We start from the raw sequence: 17,045 nt of genomic DNA on the forward strand, positions 1-17,045 counted from the left end.
GTCGCAGGCAGGCTTTTTGTTCCGTTCTTTCCCGCGCGGACGCTTTGGGGCGTTCGCTGCCGAGGCCGTGCCGGCGGGGACGGCGCGGTGCTGCCGCCGTGTGGGCAGAGAGCGGTACTGCAGCCCGCCGCCCGCGGCCGCCATCTTGGGAGTGGCGTGGCGCGGCCTCGCTTGACCTTCTCGAGAGGGCGCGAAAACGAGGACGTTGAAACTCGAGGACCCGTGTCTGTTTTTTACACTGCCTGAATTGCCCGCAACGCCGGCGCCCCCCGACGGGATTTTCCGCGGAGTTTCGGGTGTCGTGCACACGGGCTGTGGGGTCAGCAGCACCGCGAGCGTGCGGGTTTTTGGTGGGAGCCGACAGGCATGGGCGAAAAACGCCTCTCTCCGTCAAGGTCCCCACGGGCCGCCATCGTGTCGCGGACCCTCTGGACAAGTGCTGCCGCCTTGTGGGCACAGGGCGGTACTGCAGCCCCCCAGCCGGAGCCCGGCCGAAGCGGCGGGAGGGGCGAGGGGCGGGAGCGAGCGGCGAGCGGGGCGGTGTCTGTGAGTGAGGGGAGGGCTGGAGGCGGCTCCGCGGGCCGAGGGCGGCCGGGGCCGGTGCCGGCCGGTGCCGCCGCTCCGTCCGCTCCGGGCGCGGGGCTCGGGCGCCGCCGGGGCCCCCCGGGCCCGGTGCCGGCCCCGCCGGGCCGGGGGCAGCGGGCGGGGGTCTCCCGGCCCGGCGCCGCCTCTGCCTGCCGGAGGAGCCGCTTTCCTGCCGGAGCCGCGCTGCGCCCGGGGCCGGGAGCGCGGCTTCGCATCTTCCAGCCTCCCTCGCTGCGCTGGTTTGTAGGGTCTTATCGATGTGTTTTAAGGATTATGGAGCTGTTCTAAGAGCTCTTCGGAATATGTAGCGATTTTTTTTTTTAAAAGCTTCTTTGGGGGCTTTTAGGGGTGTCTTAAAGTAGGGTATTTTTATTGTATTTTAAGGGCGTTCTGAGGCTATTTTTATGTTTTTGTGGGGGTTTTAAGGCATTTTGAAGATGTGGGGTTTTTTTAGGGCATTTTTATGGGGTTTTAGGGTCTTTTCATGGCATAGAGGCTGAGGGGCAGCTTGAGGGGCACTGTGGGGCCTTGAGGGTGACGGAGGCTGGGAGCTGAGGGGGGAACAGGGGAGGGGACAGTGGGTGACACAGAGAGATGCTGAGGGGGGCAGGGGCAGCTGGAGGGTGACACAGAGAAGCTGGGGGCTGAGGGGCAGAGGAGAGGGATTAAGGGTGGCACACAGGAGCTGAGGGGCAGCTGAGAGGGGGCTTGAGGGTGACAGCCAGAGCCTGAGGGCTGGGGGGCAGAGGGAGGGGTCAGGGGTAAAGGGTGAGGCCTTGAGGGCTGGACAGTCCAGTGGAGATCAGGGCTACAGGGTACAGCTTAGGAGGCAAGTTAGGGTACAGGTACGGCACCCCTCACGCCACCCGTACCTCACCCTAAGCAGCCTTTTCCCTTTTCAGCCCCAACAACAGCAGCACAGCACAGCAAGCCTGACAGCGAGACCACACCGGAAGCCTCCCAGTGGGACAGGGCAGCGACCCTCGCACCAGGACAACGCCAGAACCCTCAGAGGACAACAGGACCCGCTGCTAAAAGGTAGGGATGACATCTGTGGGCTAGAGAGCAACAGGAAGGGGTTTGGAGGCTGAGCAGGCTTCCTTGAGTGTTTGTTTTTTTTTTGCAGGGCTATTAGGAATATTTAGGGGAATTTTGAAGGCTTTCTCTGGTGACTTTTAGAGAATTGTTATGCCTTCCTAATGGCTATTGTAGAATTCCTTGGTGCATTTTTAGTGTCAGGATGTGGGTCTGACAGAATGCCCACTGAAAATGCAGAGTACTACTGGAATGTACTGGAATGCTTTGGGAAGGTGCCAGTGGAGGGCCAGTGGGTAAGGTGCCATAATGCTGGTCTGAAGGTTGTGATTTGTGAGCAAAGCAAGGTGGTTGTGGTTAGGGTTTTATGGTGGCAGATTTCTTGAGGTGAAATCCAGCACAGAAAATATCAAGCCCCAAGCTTTGTACTGTCAGTTTGCAACAGGTATTTGGTAAGAAATAAAAAACCCTGAGTACTTGGGGATGGGAGATTTGGACTGGGAGAAATCCTGCCCTGTTTTGACATTGAGGAGGCAAAAGGAAATTTAGGACCTGACAACCCAGGGGCATTGCAGGGCCCTGTGAATAAATGAGGGATATCTACTTGGTGAAAGCAAATTCAGCAGCCCAGGTTCCTGGCGTCAGTTTGAAGGGCTCCCTTGGCACTGTCAGAAAAGCACAAGTTTGGGGGGGGGGGGCAGCTGGGGTCTGAATATATCCTTTAATATTTGGATTATTTCCAGTCAGCCTCACCCTAAGACCCAAGGAGCTCTGGGCACAATCACAGGCCATTTTCCCTGGGAAAGAAAACTCACCAGTCCAGGTTCCTGATGTCAGTTTGTAGGGCTCCCTATTATATTTTATATTATCTTTATTATAATATTAACTATAATTAATATTAAATATAATATAATATTAAATAAAATATATTTTATTATCTTCCCTGCAAGCAGAAGGAGGTGCAGATTCACGGTGCTTTGTGCTCAAGAGGGGCAGTGAATCTCTGTGGGTGCTTCTGCCCTTTTTCCCTGACCCTAAAGAGAAGAGACACTGTCCCTGCATGGACAGTCTTGGTCTGGAAGTAGTTGGCCTCAGTAACACAGTGTTTTAAGGGCAGAGGAGAGGAGAGGTGGTTCCCATGCCTGTGGGCAGCTCTTCCCGAGAGCAGGAGAGGGGACTGCATTGTTAAGTAGGAAGTGGATGTGTTTCCCAAAGAAAACTTCAGAAATTAAGCTCCAGGGGCAAATACTGTGAGGTTCTACCACCTCCTTGAGGACAGTGTTAAAACCACAGAGGCATCAGCAGAGCTTGGAGCAGGACTGGCCAACCCCAGAGCGCCTCACGAAGCCCTCTGTGTGTCTGTGGCAGTCGAGTAGCACCTGGGGGGTGCTGAAAGTCCCAGTTCTGAGAGAAAATTCTGTTTAACTTGTACACGTTGGCTGGGTGTGTCCCCCCAGTACAGCTCGGTTCTTCTCTGAGGCGGTGCCTGACAGGGTCTCTCCCTGTTAAGGGCCGGGCGTGTTTTTGGCACAACACAGCAAAGTGGATTATTTGCCCGGCGTTCTCAGGAGAATAATGGTGAGCAGCAGAATTGCTGGGTTGTGGCTGCTGTGCAGCTAAGATCATGCAGTGATGTTTGGTGTTCTCGATTGTAGCTGAGCACGGGACCACAGCCCGGTGACCATAGGACATTCCCCGCAGGCGAGGCAGCCTCCATTGCCACGCGACGTGGATTCTCATCCCCAGATGCCAGAGAGATAAGTGGAGGGCTAAGGCCCACAGAGGGGGTGAAAGTGGGGTGCTGGGAGGGCCTTTTGAATCAGCTTTGGGGGCAGGGATGTGCAAGAAGTGTCCCCTTAGACCAGCTAAAGGGAAAGTGTCTGTTTTGATCACAGTGCTGAGGTGCTCAGGGCAGAGCAGTTCTGGTGTGTGTCCTGTCACTTGTCTCTGGTGCACTCTGTGTTCTTTGGGTCTCTCGGTCCTTTCTTCTCCTCAAAAGCTCTCTCTCCCTGTCCTGTGTCACGGGTGTCTGCACGTATTTGTCCCACAGCTGCTCTGCCCTGCTGCATAGCCTGTAATAGCACAAGTCCTGGGGACTTGAAATTTGTAATTTGCAGGGTGTAGTTGGGCTCTAGATTGTATCAGGAGATTGACATAACATGTTTGGTGCTGTTAAGTTGTCCTGCAGCCATTTGACACTAGTCCTAACTTCCTTTCAGATGCAGACAGTTCAGATCAGTGGCAGAGAGCCCCAGTCCTGGGTGAGGGTTTTCCCATGATCGGGTCAGTCATTGTTTGCATTTTCAGGGGAAGCCTAAATAGTGACCATGTTACAGCAGTGTTCTTTGCCTTTATTTTTAGGAGGTCCAGGCAGATAGCAGCAGTCAAGGCCCTGTGTGCCAGGTGAGCAGTGGACAGAAGGAGTTGTTCTTGCTCAGGTTTCAGGTTTTGGTGCAATTCTAAGCATCCACTCTTGGTTACTTTGTTTTATTTTAGGCAGTCATCTTGCAAGATGTCTCTGGTCCGGATGTCTGGATGTCCAAGGCCAGGTGGGTGCAAGCGTAAGGTCTGGGTGGGTGTGCTTTTCAGGTCAGGGGGATGTTGTTTTCACAGTATCTCAGTGTGGGTTGTTTTGCTTTGTTTTTTTGCAGGTGCTGTCGCTGCCCTAGCTGTGTGAAGGAACAGAGGCGAGCGGGTGAGTTGGCATTTTGGCACGGTGACTCACAGGTGACCCTTATGCAGCAGCATGCTAAGTGTGTACCTTTTTGTTTTTCAGGTATCCTCCAGGCAGCTTGTGGAGTCAAATTGAGACTTCAGGTGAGCCGGGGCAGCGGTGTGTCGGAGTTTCGGGGATTCCTCTTTTCGTGGGCACTAGTTGCATTTTCTGTTTTGTCTTAGGTACCCTGAGGAGGAACGTAGCTGAAGTTTGGAAACGGCAGCACCGAAGCTGATGCAGAGAACGTCTCGCCGTCCACATCCAACTGACATTGGATTCCATCCGGTTGTCTTGCAAAAGCCAAGTGCTGGGGCCAGTAGGTGGGAGATGGGGGGAAAACCTTTACTATCACAGGCGGCTATTTGATGTTAGCTTGGAGAATAGGCCCATAGTGGGACGGGCCCCTCGGGAGCAAAGGGAGAGGGTTTCTCCTCAGCCCCCCCAGAGTCTTTGCCGGGCAGGGCAGTTCCGATCCCTCTCTGGTTCTCGTGACGTTCGCATCGGCGGCCTTCTTTGACTCTTGACGTTGTCGTGGATCTTTTCACCATAGGAGCCCGCCTTCATGTCTGGAGCTATAGCTACAGTCACCCTGTAGTCATTTCTTCCTTCTCTAGGCCTACTGAGCTTCTTAGGCTTCCTCTTAAGTGCTTTGGCACTAACATCTTGAAAGGAGTTGCATGTCATCATCAAGTGCTACTGCCCTAGGGCTTTCTTTTCTTTGGCATCATCAGCCCATGGCTCATCTTGGGCTAGGAATCTTGGGTCCATAAGGTGAAATTGCCAGGCAGTTTCCACTTGTGTCCGTGTCACGTTGTCTGTGTCCGTGTCACGTTGTCTGTGTCATAGGCCTTTGTTACATCTCCATGCTTTAGCAACATCATTTTGTGCCGTATTGGCCATATTTTGCTCACGTACCTTCCCGGATATCAATTATTCTGGCATTTTTACATATTCACTTTTTGGGTCCGGACGATGTACACGAGATGTTCTCATCCATCTTCATTCTCAGTTTTGGTAGCCCTTCTCATGGACTTCCGTACGGAGCTTATTAGCCCCTCATCACCTGACCACAGTAGTTCCGTAGCATCTGCCTTCTCAAAGGATATAGGGCTCAAAAATTAGTCTTCTGGAGAATTATATCAAGTCCTCACTTATCTTGTATCTCTGTCAGCTTACGTTGTATGCACTTATGATGCACCTACCTGTGTCTGCTTCTATTGTATGTGCGTATGTTGCGCCTACCTATGTTAGCTTATATTGTTTGTGCTTACACTGTATGTACCTACGTTGGCTTATGTTGTTTGTGCTTATACTGTACGTACCTACGTTGGCTTATGTTGTTTGTGCTTATACTGTATGTACCTACGTTGGCTTATGTTGTATGCACCTCTGTTGTGGCAATTATGATCGGAGCTGCCTTGCCCGGGCAAGTAGTCACGCTCAGGTAGAGCAGTTATAAAGCTTTGCCGTTCATCTGTTCTCTACGGGGTTTGGGGTACAACGCTGATGGGCCCAGAGTTGGTATAGCTCCTAGCTCTCAGATAGTCAGTCACTGACCGCCTCCCCTTGTCTCGTAGGTCCCCGGGTCCCTACAGAATTTCCTGGAATCTACCATTTGACATGGAGGTCCTGCGGTCAGAAGAAGCGTTTAAGCATATTCTTCAGTGCAGCGTTTCACGTAAGGGTGGCAGCCAGCGTGTCAGCAGAAGAATGTGTGAGAGTGTGACTGTCTGTGTCTGTCTGTGAGAGTTTGTGTGTGCTTGTGTCTGCAGCTGTGTGTGTGTGTGGAGCAGATACAACCTTGTGTGTATGGCCTTTGCCTTTCAGGGGGGGTTTTCATCAGGCAGGAGGATTTTTTGGGAGTCTCCGGAGCGAGTTGCCGTGAATGTGAGTTTGTGCGTAACGCGAAGGGGGCGTGCACGTCGGCGGAGCGTTTTGCGCCGTTTTTGTTCCGGGTGCGTCATAACAATAAAAGCGTTGTGGACTTTTCTGAAATGGAGATACGGTTATATTGTGTCAATATGTATTTGGCTTGTAGTACATTATATTGTTCTGTCTTTGCAGTTGTTCCTGTCTTTTGATGTATTTTGCTGTATGTAAATTGGACTTGTACTTGTGTGCCTAGGTATGATGTATTCTTTGTTGTATTTGTCTCTGTACTTGCATTTGTATGCATTGTTTCCCTGTGTATTGCTGAAGTTTAAATTAAAGGAATAAAGATTAATCAGCCCTAATAATGATGCCTCTTACCCTCTGCCCTGCCCACCATTCATCTCCTGTCTTTCTTTGGTGTGGTTGAGTCCTATCATTTTCACCCTTTTTCTCCCTTTGCCTCTTACTTTCCTCCTTAGTATATTACTCACTTTATCCTTCCATGTGTAACTCTTTGTCTCTGCCTGTGTTTTCCTTTGTTTCCATTTCTAACACATCTCCATGTTTCTCTCACCCTATTTCCTTCTCACCCTATTTTCTTCCATTCCTCTACATGTATTTCCCCGTGTCTCTTTGTCTGTCTCTTTCAATCTAGGTTTCACTATGTTTTCTTCTTTTTTTTTCCTTTGTCAGCCTTTGTCTTTCTAACACTTGCTATCATTGTCTTTGTCTCTGACCCTTTTTCCTTTTCTGTCCAACTTTAACTTTTTTGTCTAACTCTCTATTTCTTTCTCTCTTGAACCCTACCTTGTGTTCAGTCTCTCCATTTGTTTTCCTGTAGGTTTTCAGCTCTATTTCTTCTTTTTCTTGTCTCTCTATTTGCTTTTCTCTTTCATTTCAAGTGCTTCCTTTTCTGTTTGTCTTTCACTCTTTTTCTCTTTACCCCTCCTTTCTTTTGCCTTTCTCTTTCCAATCTGACTTTTTTAGTTTTTCTTTTTATCTCTCTTTTATTTTTCTTGCTCTGTTTTCTTCTTACTCTCTTCCTTTTCTTCTTCTCACTCTTTCTTCTTGCTCTCTTCTTCTCTCTTCTTCCTCTCACTATCCTCGTCTTCTCCTCGCTCTCTCCTCTTCTCCTCACTCCTCTTCCTCCTCTCTCCTCACTCCTCTTCCTCCTCTCTCCTCACTCCTCTTCCTCCTCTCTCCTCTTCTTCTCACTCTCTCTCCTCTTCTTCTCACACTCTCCTCCTCTTCTCGCTCTCTCCTTTTCTTCTCACTCCTCTTCCTCCTCTCCTCTTCTCACTTTCTCCTCTTCCTCCTCTTTCTTCTTCCTTTGACACTCTCCTCTTCTTCTTACTCTCTCCTTTCACTCTCCTCTTCTTCTCACACTCTCCTTTTCTTCATCTCACTCTCTCCTTCTCACTCGCTCCTCTTCCTCCTCTCTCCTCACTTTGTCCTCTTCCTCCTCTCCTCTTCTTCCTCTCTCCTCTTCTTGTTCTCTCTTCTTCTCACTCTGTCCTCTTCTCACACTCTCTCCTCACACTCTCTCCTCTTCTCACACTCTCTTCATCTCTCTCTCCTTTTCTCCTCACTCTGTCCTCTTCCTCCTCTCTCCTCTTCTTCCTCTCACTCTCTCCTCTTATTCTTCTCACCCTCTCCTCTTCTTCATCTCACTCTCTCCTTTTCTTCTCACTCTGTCCTCTTCCTCCTTTCTCCTCACTTTCTCCTCTTCTTCCTCTCTCTTCTTCTTCCTCACTCTCTCCACTTCTCACCTCTCTCCTTTTCTTCTCTCTCTCCTTTTCCTCCTCTCTCTCTCCTTTTCCTCTCCTCTTCTTCTCACTTTCTCTTCTTCCTCCTCTTTCTTCTTCCTCTGACTCTCTCCTCTTCATCTTACTCTCTCCTCTCACTCTCCTCTTCTTCATCTCACTCTCTCTTCTTCTCACACTCTCCTTTTCATCTCACTCTCTCCTTCTCACTTGCTCCTCTTCCTCCTCTCTCCTTTTCTCACTTTCTCCTCTTCCTCTCCTCTTCTTGTTCTCACTCTCTTTTCTTCTTCTCACGCTCTCCTCTTCTTCTCACTCTCTTCTTCATCTTTCTCCTTTTCTTCTCAGTCTCTTCTCTTCCTCCTCTCCTCACTTTCTCCTCTTCCTCCTCTCACTTCTTCCTTCTCTCTCTTCTTCTCACTCTCTCCTCTTCTCACACTCTCTTCTTCATCTCTCTCTCTCCTTTTCTCCTCCTCTCTCCTCTTCCTCCTCTCTCCTCTTCCTCCTCTCTCCTCTTCTCACTCTCCTTCTCTCTCTTATCTTCCTCCTCTCTCTCTCCTTCTCTTCCTCTCACTTACTCCTCTTCCTCCTCTCTTCCTCTTGTCACTCTCTCCTCTCTTCTTCTCACACTCTCTTCATCTCTCCTTTTCTTCTCACTCTCTCCTCTTTCTCCTCTCTCCTCTTCTTCTCACTCTCTTTTCTCACTCTGTCCTCTTCTTCTCACACTCTCTTCATCTCACTCTCTCCTTTCCTTCTCTCTCTTTCCTCTTCCTCTTCTCTCCTCCTTCACACTCGCTGCTCTTCCTCCTCTCTCCTATTCTTCTTCTCTCTCCTCTTCCTCCTCTCCGTCTCCTCTTCTTCCTCTCACTTTCTCCTCTTCCTCCTCTCTCTTCTTCCTCCTTTCTTCTTCTTCTCATTTCTTCCTCCCACTCTCTCCACTTCTCACTCTCTCCTCTTCATCTCACTCTCTCCTTCTCACTCTCTCCTCTTCATCTCACTCTCTCCTTCTCACTCTCTCCTCTCTCTCATCTTCCTCCTCTCTCCTCTTCTTCCTCTCACTTACTCCTCTTCCTCCTCTCTCTTCCTCTTGTCACTCTCCTTTCCTTCTCACACTCTCTTCTTCCTCTCACGCTTTCCTCTTCTTCTTGCTCTCTCCTGTCCTTCTCACACTCTTCTTCATCTCTCTCCCTTTCTTCTCACTTCTCTTCCTCCTCTCTCCTCTTTTTCTTCTCACTCTCTTGTCTTCCTCATCTCTCTTTTTCCTTACTCTCTCCTCTTCCTGCTCTCTCCTTTTCTTCTTCTCCCTCTCTCTCTCCTTATCACTCTCTCCTCTTCTTCTCACTGTCTCCTTCTCTTTCTCTCTTTTTTTTCCTTTCTGTACTTAGAATAAAAAAGCAGGAGTAGAAAATACTGTGCTCCGAGGAAGTAAAAAAAGAAAACAACTTTAAAAATAAAAATTTCTACTCCCTGGGAGCATCAAAGTAAAAATAAAAATTTTTACTCCCTGGTAGCATCAGATTTTCTACTGCTGCGCCTGACAATATTTTTGGGTAGGGGAGGGGTCTGTCTGGTAGCCACACCCCCACCCTGAATCCTCCCTCTACCCTAACCCCTTCCCTGACCCACCCTCCACCCCCTCCCCCACACCCTGACCCCGCCCCTAACCACGCCCCCAATGCTGACCCCCTCCCCCTAACCCACCCCGTCCTTACCCCCTCCCCTGGCCCCGCCCCCAGCCACACACCCTCCCCAGACTTCTACTGATACCTATTAAGATACGTATAAAAATCTGAAATAAAATATAATAGGAATAAATGTAAGAAATTATGAAAATATAATTTTCCATCAATATCCATTACAAATCCGAATGTGAATATAAATATGAAAAATAGAAAAATAAAGCATATTGAAATGCAGTTTAGGAGGAAAGCTTTTTTCTTTCGGTTCCTGTCGGGTCGCAGGCAGGCTTTTTGTTCCGTTCTTTCCCGCGCGGACGCTTTGGGGCGTTCGCTGCCGAGGCCGTGCCGGCGGGGACGGCGCGGTGCTGCCGCCGTGTGGGCAGAGAGCGGTACTGCAGCCCCCCAGCCAGTGCCCGGCAAAACCACCGAGTGGCTTGGCGCGGACTCGCTTGAAAAGTGCTGCCGCCTTGTGGGCACAGGGCGGTACTGCAGCCCGGCCGCCTTCTTGGGAGCGGCTAGGCACGGACTCGCTTGAAAAGTGCTGCCGCTTTGTGGGCACAGGGCGGTACTGCAGCCCCGCCACCCATGGCCGCCCTCTTGCGAGTGGCTTGGCGCAGACTCGCTTGAAAAGTGCTGCCGCCTTGTGAACACAGGGCGGTACTGTGGCCCCACCACCCACGGCCGCCCTCTTGGGAGTGGCTTGGCGCGGACTCGCTTGAAAAGTGCTGCCGCCTTGTGGACAAAGGGCGGTACTGCAGCCCGGCCGCCCGCGGCCTCCCTCTTGCGAGTGGCTTGGCGCGGACTCGCTTGAAAAGTGCTGCCGCCTTGTGGGCACAGGGCGGTACTGCAGCCCCCCCAGCCAGCGCCCGGCAAAACCGGCGGGAGGGGCGAGGGGCGGCAGCGAGCGGCGAGCGGGGCGGTGTCTGTGAGTGAGGGGAGGGCTGGAGGCGGCTCCGCGGCGGCGCCGGATTAGGATGGCAGCGGCGAGGGAGGCTTTCTGTCCCGTTCCGGCCGCCGTCCGTACCGGAACGCTTTGTGTCTTTCTGTCCCTCGCCGGCCGCCGTCCCCCACGTGTCGGGAGCCCGGCGCCGCCGTGATGGCGGCGGGCGGTGGGACCGGGCTCGGGCGGCTCTGGAGGCGCTGCTGGAGGTGGGATTCGGGGCCCGGCGCGCTGAGGGCGGCGGCACCGGGGGGACAGCGGGGGAGGGCGGGCGGGAGCAGCCGGAGGGGACCCGGCACCGGGAATGGGATTGGGGGGGGGGCGGGACACACGGACAGGCCCCGGAGCCCCCGGGACCCCCAAAACTCCACCGGGACCCCCAAAAAACCCCCCGGGAACCCCTCAGAACCCTCTGGGACCCCCCAAAAATAACCGGGAGCCCCCCGGTCCCGCAGGGCGAAGGCGCTGGCGCTGACCGGGAACCGGGGAGTGGAGCCGGCCATGGACTGGTGAGGGGGGACCCCAAGAACACTCCCGGGACCCCCAAAAATACCCGGCGGGATCCCCCAAAAACAGCCCCGGGATCACCAAAAACAGCCTCGGGAACCCAAAAATTCCCTTCAGAAGCCCCAAAAATCCCCCTGGGACCCTCAAAAACCCCCTGAGACCCCCAAAATTCCCTTCAGGACCCCAACCCCCCCCCCCCCCAGGACCCCCAAAATTCCTCCCAAAAACCCCCTGAAACCTCCAAAATTCTCCCCAGGACTCCAAAGCCCTCCCTGGGACGCCCAAAATTCTCTTTGGGACCCCAAAACTCCCCCTGTGACCTCCAAATTTCCCTTTAGGACCCCTGAAATTCCTCCTGGGACCCCTGAAATTCCTCCTGGGACCCCCAAAACCCCCTGAGACCCCAAAAGTCCTCCTGGGATGCCCCAAAAACCTTCCAGAACCCCCCAGGACCCCCTCCAATTTTGGGTCCCCCCCCGATTCGGGGTTCCCCCCGGTTTTTGGGTCCCCAGGCTGGTGGCTCATGAGGACGACCCCGACTCGGACCCCGAACTCCCCCCGGGTTTGGGGGCGCCGCCCGCGGGCCTGGGGGGGCCCCGGCAGCCGCCGGCCCCCGAGGACGAGACCCAGAAGTGAATTTTGGGGGTCGGGGGGGAATTTGGGGTTTGGGAAGGAAATTTTGGGGTATGGGGAGCTCAGGGATATTTTGGGGTTCAGAGTGGTTAATTTGGGGTTTCAGGGTGTTTATGGGCAGGGTTTTCGGGTATTCTCGGGAGGGCTTTGGGGTATTCTTTGGTGGGTTTTAGGGTATTTTTGGGTGGATTTTTTGGGATATTTTTGGGACGGTTTTGGGTTGGTTTTGAGGCATTTTATGGTGAGTTTTTTGGATATTTTTAGGAGGGTTTGGGTAGTTTTGGGTGGGTTTTTTGGGGGCATTTAGGACGATTTTGGGGTATTTTTGGGTGGGTTTTGGGCTGAAGGCGGCTCAGCGGCGGCGCTGGAGAAGGATGGCAGCGGCGAGGGGGGCCCGGCGGGGCCCTGCCTTTGCCAGCCCCTCCTGCCGCCCTCCTTGGAATGGTTTGGGGCAGTATGGGGTTATTGAGGTAGGAGTAATTATTTTGTTGTTGTTGATTTAATGTGGTGTTTTTTTGTTTGTTTGTTGTTGTCGTTTGATGTATTTGGTTTGTAGAGCAGGAACTGTAGACAGAATCCTGCAGAAGTAATATGGAATTTGTCCTCCCAAAACCCACCCGGCTTCCAACCACTTTCAGCACGTGGTCTTCCTTAGCAGCACATGGTACCCCACACTTGGGAGCCGGTGCACTCTACTTTTCTCTCCTCCTTTGCTGACAGATCCTGCTGAGGCTGAGGACAAAGCCCTACCCCTACACGGACAAGGCAGCAGACCTGGTTCGGGAAGCCAGCGTGCTCCAGGCTGCTCCAGGACTCTGATCAAACATCAGCATCCCCGTCTCTCACGTTGATGGTATGTGGTAACCCCTTAAGAACAGAATTCCACCTTTTCTAACCCTAAGCAGCAAACTGGGGATGGGTAACTCTAGAAATCTAGAAATCCTGTCATGTAAGGACCTCCAGGTTTCAGCCCTCCGTGTGTCCTTGGTATCAGAAGCTGGAATTGCAGAGTTGCCACTTTACCTCCAAACGTAATTTTTGATGTGGTTGTGCCACTTTAACAGTATATGAAATCTCTCTTCGTGTTCTTGCAGCAGCATTTTCGAACCACAATGGAAATCTAGTCCTTCTGCCCGGAGCTGTTCACAGAATTGTGGAATTCCAGATGGGTTTGGATGGGAAGGCACCTTTTTTTTTGCAGCATTAGATTTTTGCAGCATTGCAGCTTTTCAAGCTTCTAAGTAAGTTACTTCATTCAGATTTAAACTCTCTTGAAGCATGCTTGATATGGTTTGTTTTTTTCATTGTTATGTTAGTTTTTGTTTTGGTTTTAATTTGGCTTTCTTTTTTGCCTGGCGTAGGAAAATTTTACAGCTCTCACTTTTTTCTTCTCCAGTTGAGTATTACCAGTGTTACCTTCTTAATTCAAAAACCATTTGCTGTATGGAAAAAGCACCTTGCCTTTGTGAAGGGCCAGGTGGGAACTGTTTTAATGGCCAGTGGCACAGCCCCGTAGCACACAATTCCCAGGAAGTGGGGAGCCCTCTGCCAGGCAGAGCCACCTGGCCAGGTTCCTGCGGGTGCTGCTGCTGTACCCGGCTGATGAGGTGAGAAGCAGCTTGGCTTTACTGCCAAAATAAAACTCACCCGTTTTCCTATGAATCCCAGCAAAGTGGTCCCAAAGGCTCTGTCACTCAGTCTCTGCTTCCATTGGTGTGGAGAGGCTGGATCCCAGTTATCACCCCAGCAGTGCCCCTGCCTCCCTTTTCCCCACTTTTCTGTTCCAGTCGTGCGAAACATTCAGGCTTTGTTTTCTTCCCCCTGCGGTTCACTGCAGATCCCAGAAAACCCACAGGAGGGAAGATCATTCCTTGTGCTTCCACCTCCAGGTGAGAGAGGAGATGGTCACATCCTAGGAGCCTGATTTTGGAATGTTTTATGGAATTGGCCCAGTGGCTTTTACTTCTGGGGTTCCTGGAGTCTGTCCCTGGCAGGTCCAGCCTGTGCTTCAACTGAGAGCCCTCAGTCCGCAGGGAAGTGAACCTTTGGGGAAGTTCTTACAGCTCTGCTTAGTGCTTTATGAATGGTGATGATTTTCTGGAAGTAGGCTGTCCATTCTGACCCTTTTTCTTCCCTCTCCCTGCAGACTGTACCTGCTGAGAGGCTGAGGTGAGACCAGGATCTGTAAAATCCCTGACTCTCCGTGTTTTCCTGAGGCTGAAGCCGTGTTTGCTGTCAGTGACGACAGGGTGGGAGATGCTAAACACTGAAAACTTTGGGGTTTTTCCCCTGAACTCCCCAAGACTCTCTGCAGCTGTGCCCTGTCTCTCTCTTGAAAGAGTTTCTGGATTTACAAAGGTTTTTACATTCTGCAATATTTATCTATAACTCGATTAAAAAGAATCATACTGTATCAATGTGGTGTTAATTACTTTGTTTGAGTCGGTTAATTAAAGCAAATTGTTGGTAAGGGGTTTGAACATCCCTTAGTTGGAGCTGGCAGCTCTTATTTAATTTCTCTTCATTCCTTTAATTTCTTTCAATTATTTCTTGAGCCATTACTGCAATTAGGATGTACAGTAAGGACAAGAGCATTTCTGCCCTGCTGGATTGGGAAATCCGAGCCCAATTCCTTGGAGAGATTGAGGGGATGGGGATCTGTGCCTCAAGCTGGGTTTTGACAGTGGGAATTTGGTGAGGAAGGAAGAGGAGAGATCCCACGGAAAGTGGCTGAGGCCAGTTCCGCTGGCTTTGGGTGCTCCTACCCCCGAGAAAATCATCCTGGCTGAAGGGAACTGGAAGAAGCCAGGGGGCTGCGCCGGGGGCTGTGCAGGGACCCCAAACCCTGGTCAGGGGCGCTGGGCAGTGCCAGCTGCAGAGGAACGCTGCAGAGGGGCTGCGCTGGAGCCCCTCAGCTTCCATGCAGAGATGCTGGCACTGCGGGGCTTTCGGGACACTGCCGAGAGGCTCCGCTGCCAGAGCCGGGGAGTTCTCCCGTTCTTTTCTGTCGTGCTGGGCACTTGGCAAGTCCTTAGAGCCCCGCAGGCTGCCAGTGCCAGCGGAGCAGCTGGAATCACAGACGGTCACACAGAAATCGGGCTGGGAGAGCAAATGAGCCGTTCCATGTTGTTTTTCACAACGCGTTTTGGATTTATACCAGAATCTCTTCTCTCCCCTCAGACCCCGTACCCCTGAGTTCTGAGTTTCCTCACAGAAATGTCTCGGCCTGCACCGGGAAAAAGAAAATTCCCTGGCACGGCGGGGAGCGGCGGGGTTTGGGGGTGCTGGGGCGGCACGGGGGTCCCCGCGCCCCGGCCGGTCTCGGTCAGCCCCGGGAAATCGCCGCCGCCGCCGGCTCGGCCCCGGCGCCGCCCCGGTGCTCCGGCCCGAGAGAGACCCCGACCCGCCCGCCGGGGCAGAGGCGGCACCGCCGGGAGCCGAAGCGGCAGCCCCGGGCCCATCCCGGCGGGCCGGGAGCGATGGCCCCGCCTCCATCCCGGGCGGGCCGGAGCCTCAGGGGCGGGGCCGGCGCTGGCTCAGGTGCGCGGGACCGCGGGGCACCTGCGTGGGGTGGGGCCGAGCTTATTTAAGTGCCGGGAATCGCTGCAGCCGCCATTTGCTCACTCGGAGCGCGGTGAGGGTGGTGGCTTCTGTGCGGGCTCCGCAGCTTCGCCCGTCTCTCCTTCTCCCCCTTTACTCTTCCTTCCTCCTGCTCCCATTCCCCTTCTTTCCCTGCCTTTCCCCCGTTTTCCTGTCCTCCCCAAAGCCGACTGCTTTCGCTCCCCTTTTGTGCCCCCTTCTACTCTTCCTTCCTTCTGCTCCTATTCCCCTTCTTTGTCTTCCTCCTTTTCCTTCTCGTCCCATTTCGGCCTCCCGTCCCACCATCTACCCTTCCTTCGTTTTCTCCATATTTCTGTTTTTTATCCCCTAAACCCACTCTCCCTCCTCCCCCAAACGCGACGCCCCCCACTCGTCCCTCACCTGTCCCTGCCCCGCTGCTCCGTTCCATTCCCCCTCTCTCCCTCCTCTGTCCCGTCCCTCTTTCCCCCTGCCGGCCTTTCGCTTCCCCGCCCGCTTTCCTCCGCAGCCCGACCTCCCTCCCCACCTTCCCGCATGCCCCGCTCTGCCTCCTCTCTTCCCGTCCCTTTTTCCTTCTTTCCTCGCAGCCGCGGGGCTCGGGGCGCCGCAGAATAAAGCCCAGAGGGCCGGAGCCGGCGCCCCCCGCCCTCGCTGGGGTCCCCACACGGGGCCGGAGCCGCTCTGCGGGTCCCCCCATTGCAGTCCAATACACGGCCCGACACTGCCGGGGTGCGGCTTTCCCGACATCACACTGGGGGTCGGGCTGGGGGTCGGGAGGGGGTCCTGGGGGGAGGAGGGTGGGGGGGTTAGGAAGGGCCCCCTCATTAGGAGGGGGTCACGGGGGAGGAGGGTGGGGGGAGGGGGATAGGAAGGGCCCCCTCCGGAGGAGGGGGTCCGGGGGAGGGGGGCCAGGGTGGGCCCCCTCCGGAGGAGGGGGTCCGGGGGAGGGGGGCGGGGTGGAGGGGGGGGCCTTCCCCCCTCCAGCCCCGGCCCCTCCCCGGGACCCCCTCCTCCGGACCGGGGCCCGGGGGGGTTGGGGGGGGGGGGGGGAGGGCGGGGGGGGAGGGGGCGGGGGGGAGGGGGCGGGGGGGAGGGGGCGGGGGGGGGGGGGGGGGGGGGGGGGGGCGGGGGGGGTGGGGGGGGGGGAGCAGGGGGGGGCACGTCACTCTGTGCCGTGAACAGACATTAAAAAAAAAAAAAAAAAACCAAATGGCCGGCCGTTCCCCCCTTCCCACCCCACCCCCCCCCGCCCCCCCCTCCCACCCCACCCCCCCCCTCCCACCCCACCCCACCCCCCCGCCCCCCCCCCACCCTCCCCCCCCAACCCCCCCGGGCCCCGGTCCGGAGGAGGGGGTCCCGGGGAGGGGCCGGGGCTGGAGGGGGGAAGGCCCCCCCCTCCACCCCGCCCCCCTCCCCCGGACCCCCTCCTCCGGAGGGGGCCCTTCCTATCCCCCCCCCCCCCACCCTCCTCCCCCGGGACCCCCTCCTAATGAGGGGGCCCTTCCTAACCCCCCCACCCTCCTCCCCCCAGGACCCCCTCCCGACCCCCAGCCCGACCCCCAGTGTGATGTCGGGAAAGCCGCACCCCGGCAGTGTCGGGCCGTGTATTAGACTGCAATGGGGGGACCCGCAGAGCGGCTCCGGCCCCGTGTGGGGACCCCAGCGAGGGCGGGGGGCGCCGGCTCCGGCCCTCTGGGCTTTATTCTGCGGCGCCCCGAGCCCCGCGGCTGCGAGGAAAG

At 54.6% G+C, this 17,045-nt stretch overlaps 1 protein-coding gene across 7 annotated transcripts; it reads left to right on the forward strand.

Annotated features, from left to right (window-relative positions):
• The first annotated feature begins 876 nt into the window (after window positions 1–876).
• LOC144248480 (UBX domain-containing protein 1-like) lies at window positions 877–14,140 on the forward strand. Of its 7 annotated transcripts, none has more exons than XM_085578473.1 (7): window positions 10,689–10,796; window positions 11,043–11,096; window positions 11,607–11,726; window positions 12,448–12,580; window positions 12,822–12,968; window positions 13,565–13,616; window positions 13,874–14,140. In XM_085578473.1, the coding sequence occupies exons 1-4, from the start codon at window positions 10,744–10,746 to the stop codon at window positions 12,455–12,457; spliced, it is 237 nt and encodes a 78-aa protein (XP_085434599.1). In that variant the 5' UTR covers window positions 10,689–10,743; the 3' UTR covers window positions 12,458–12,580; window positions 12,822–12,968; window positions 13,565–13,616; window positions 13,874–14,140. The 7 variants fall into 7 exon arrangements, 3 of the variants coding, with proteins under 3 accessions (XP_085434599.1, XP_085434600.1, XP_085434598.1); XM_085578474.1 differs by having other exon boundaries at window positions 12,825–12,968; XR_014955052.1 differs by lacking the exons at window positions 10,689–10,796; window positions 11,043–11,096; window positions 11,607–11,726 and adding exons at window positions 877–1,623; window positions 3,276–4,656; window positions 5,914–6,014 and having other exon boundaries at window positions 12,448–12,968.
• The last annotated feature ends 2,905 nt before the right edge of the window (window positions 14,141–17,045 follow it).

This window comes from Lonchura striata, chromosome 4, assembly GCF_050655825.1.
Source record: "Lonchura striata isolate lonStrDom1 chromosome 4, ASM5065582v1, whole genome shotgun sequence".
Lineage (NCBI taxonomy): Eukaryota > Metazoa > Chordata > Aves > Passeriformes > Estrildidae > Lonchura > Lonchura striata.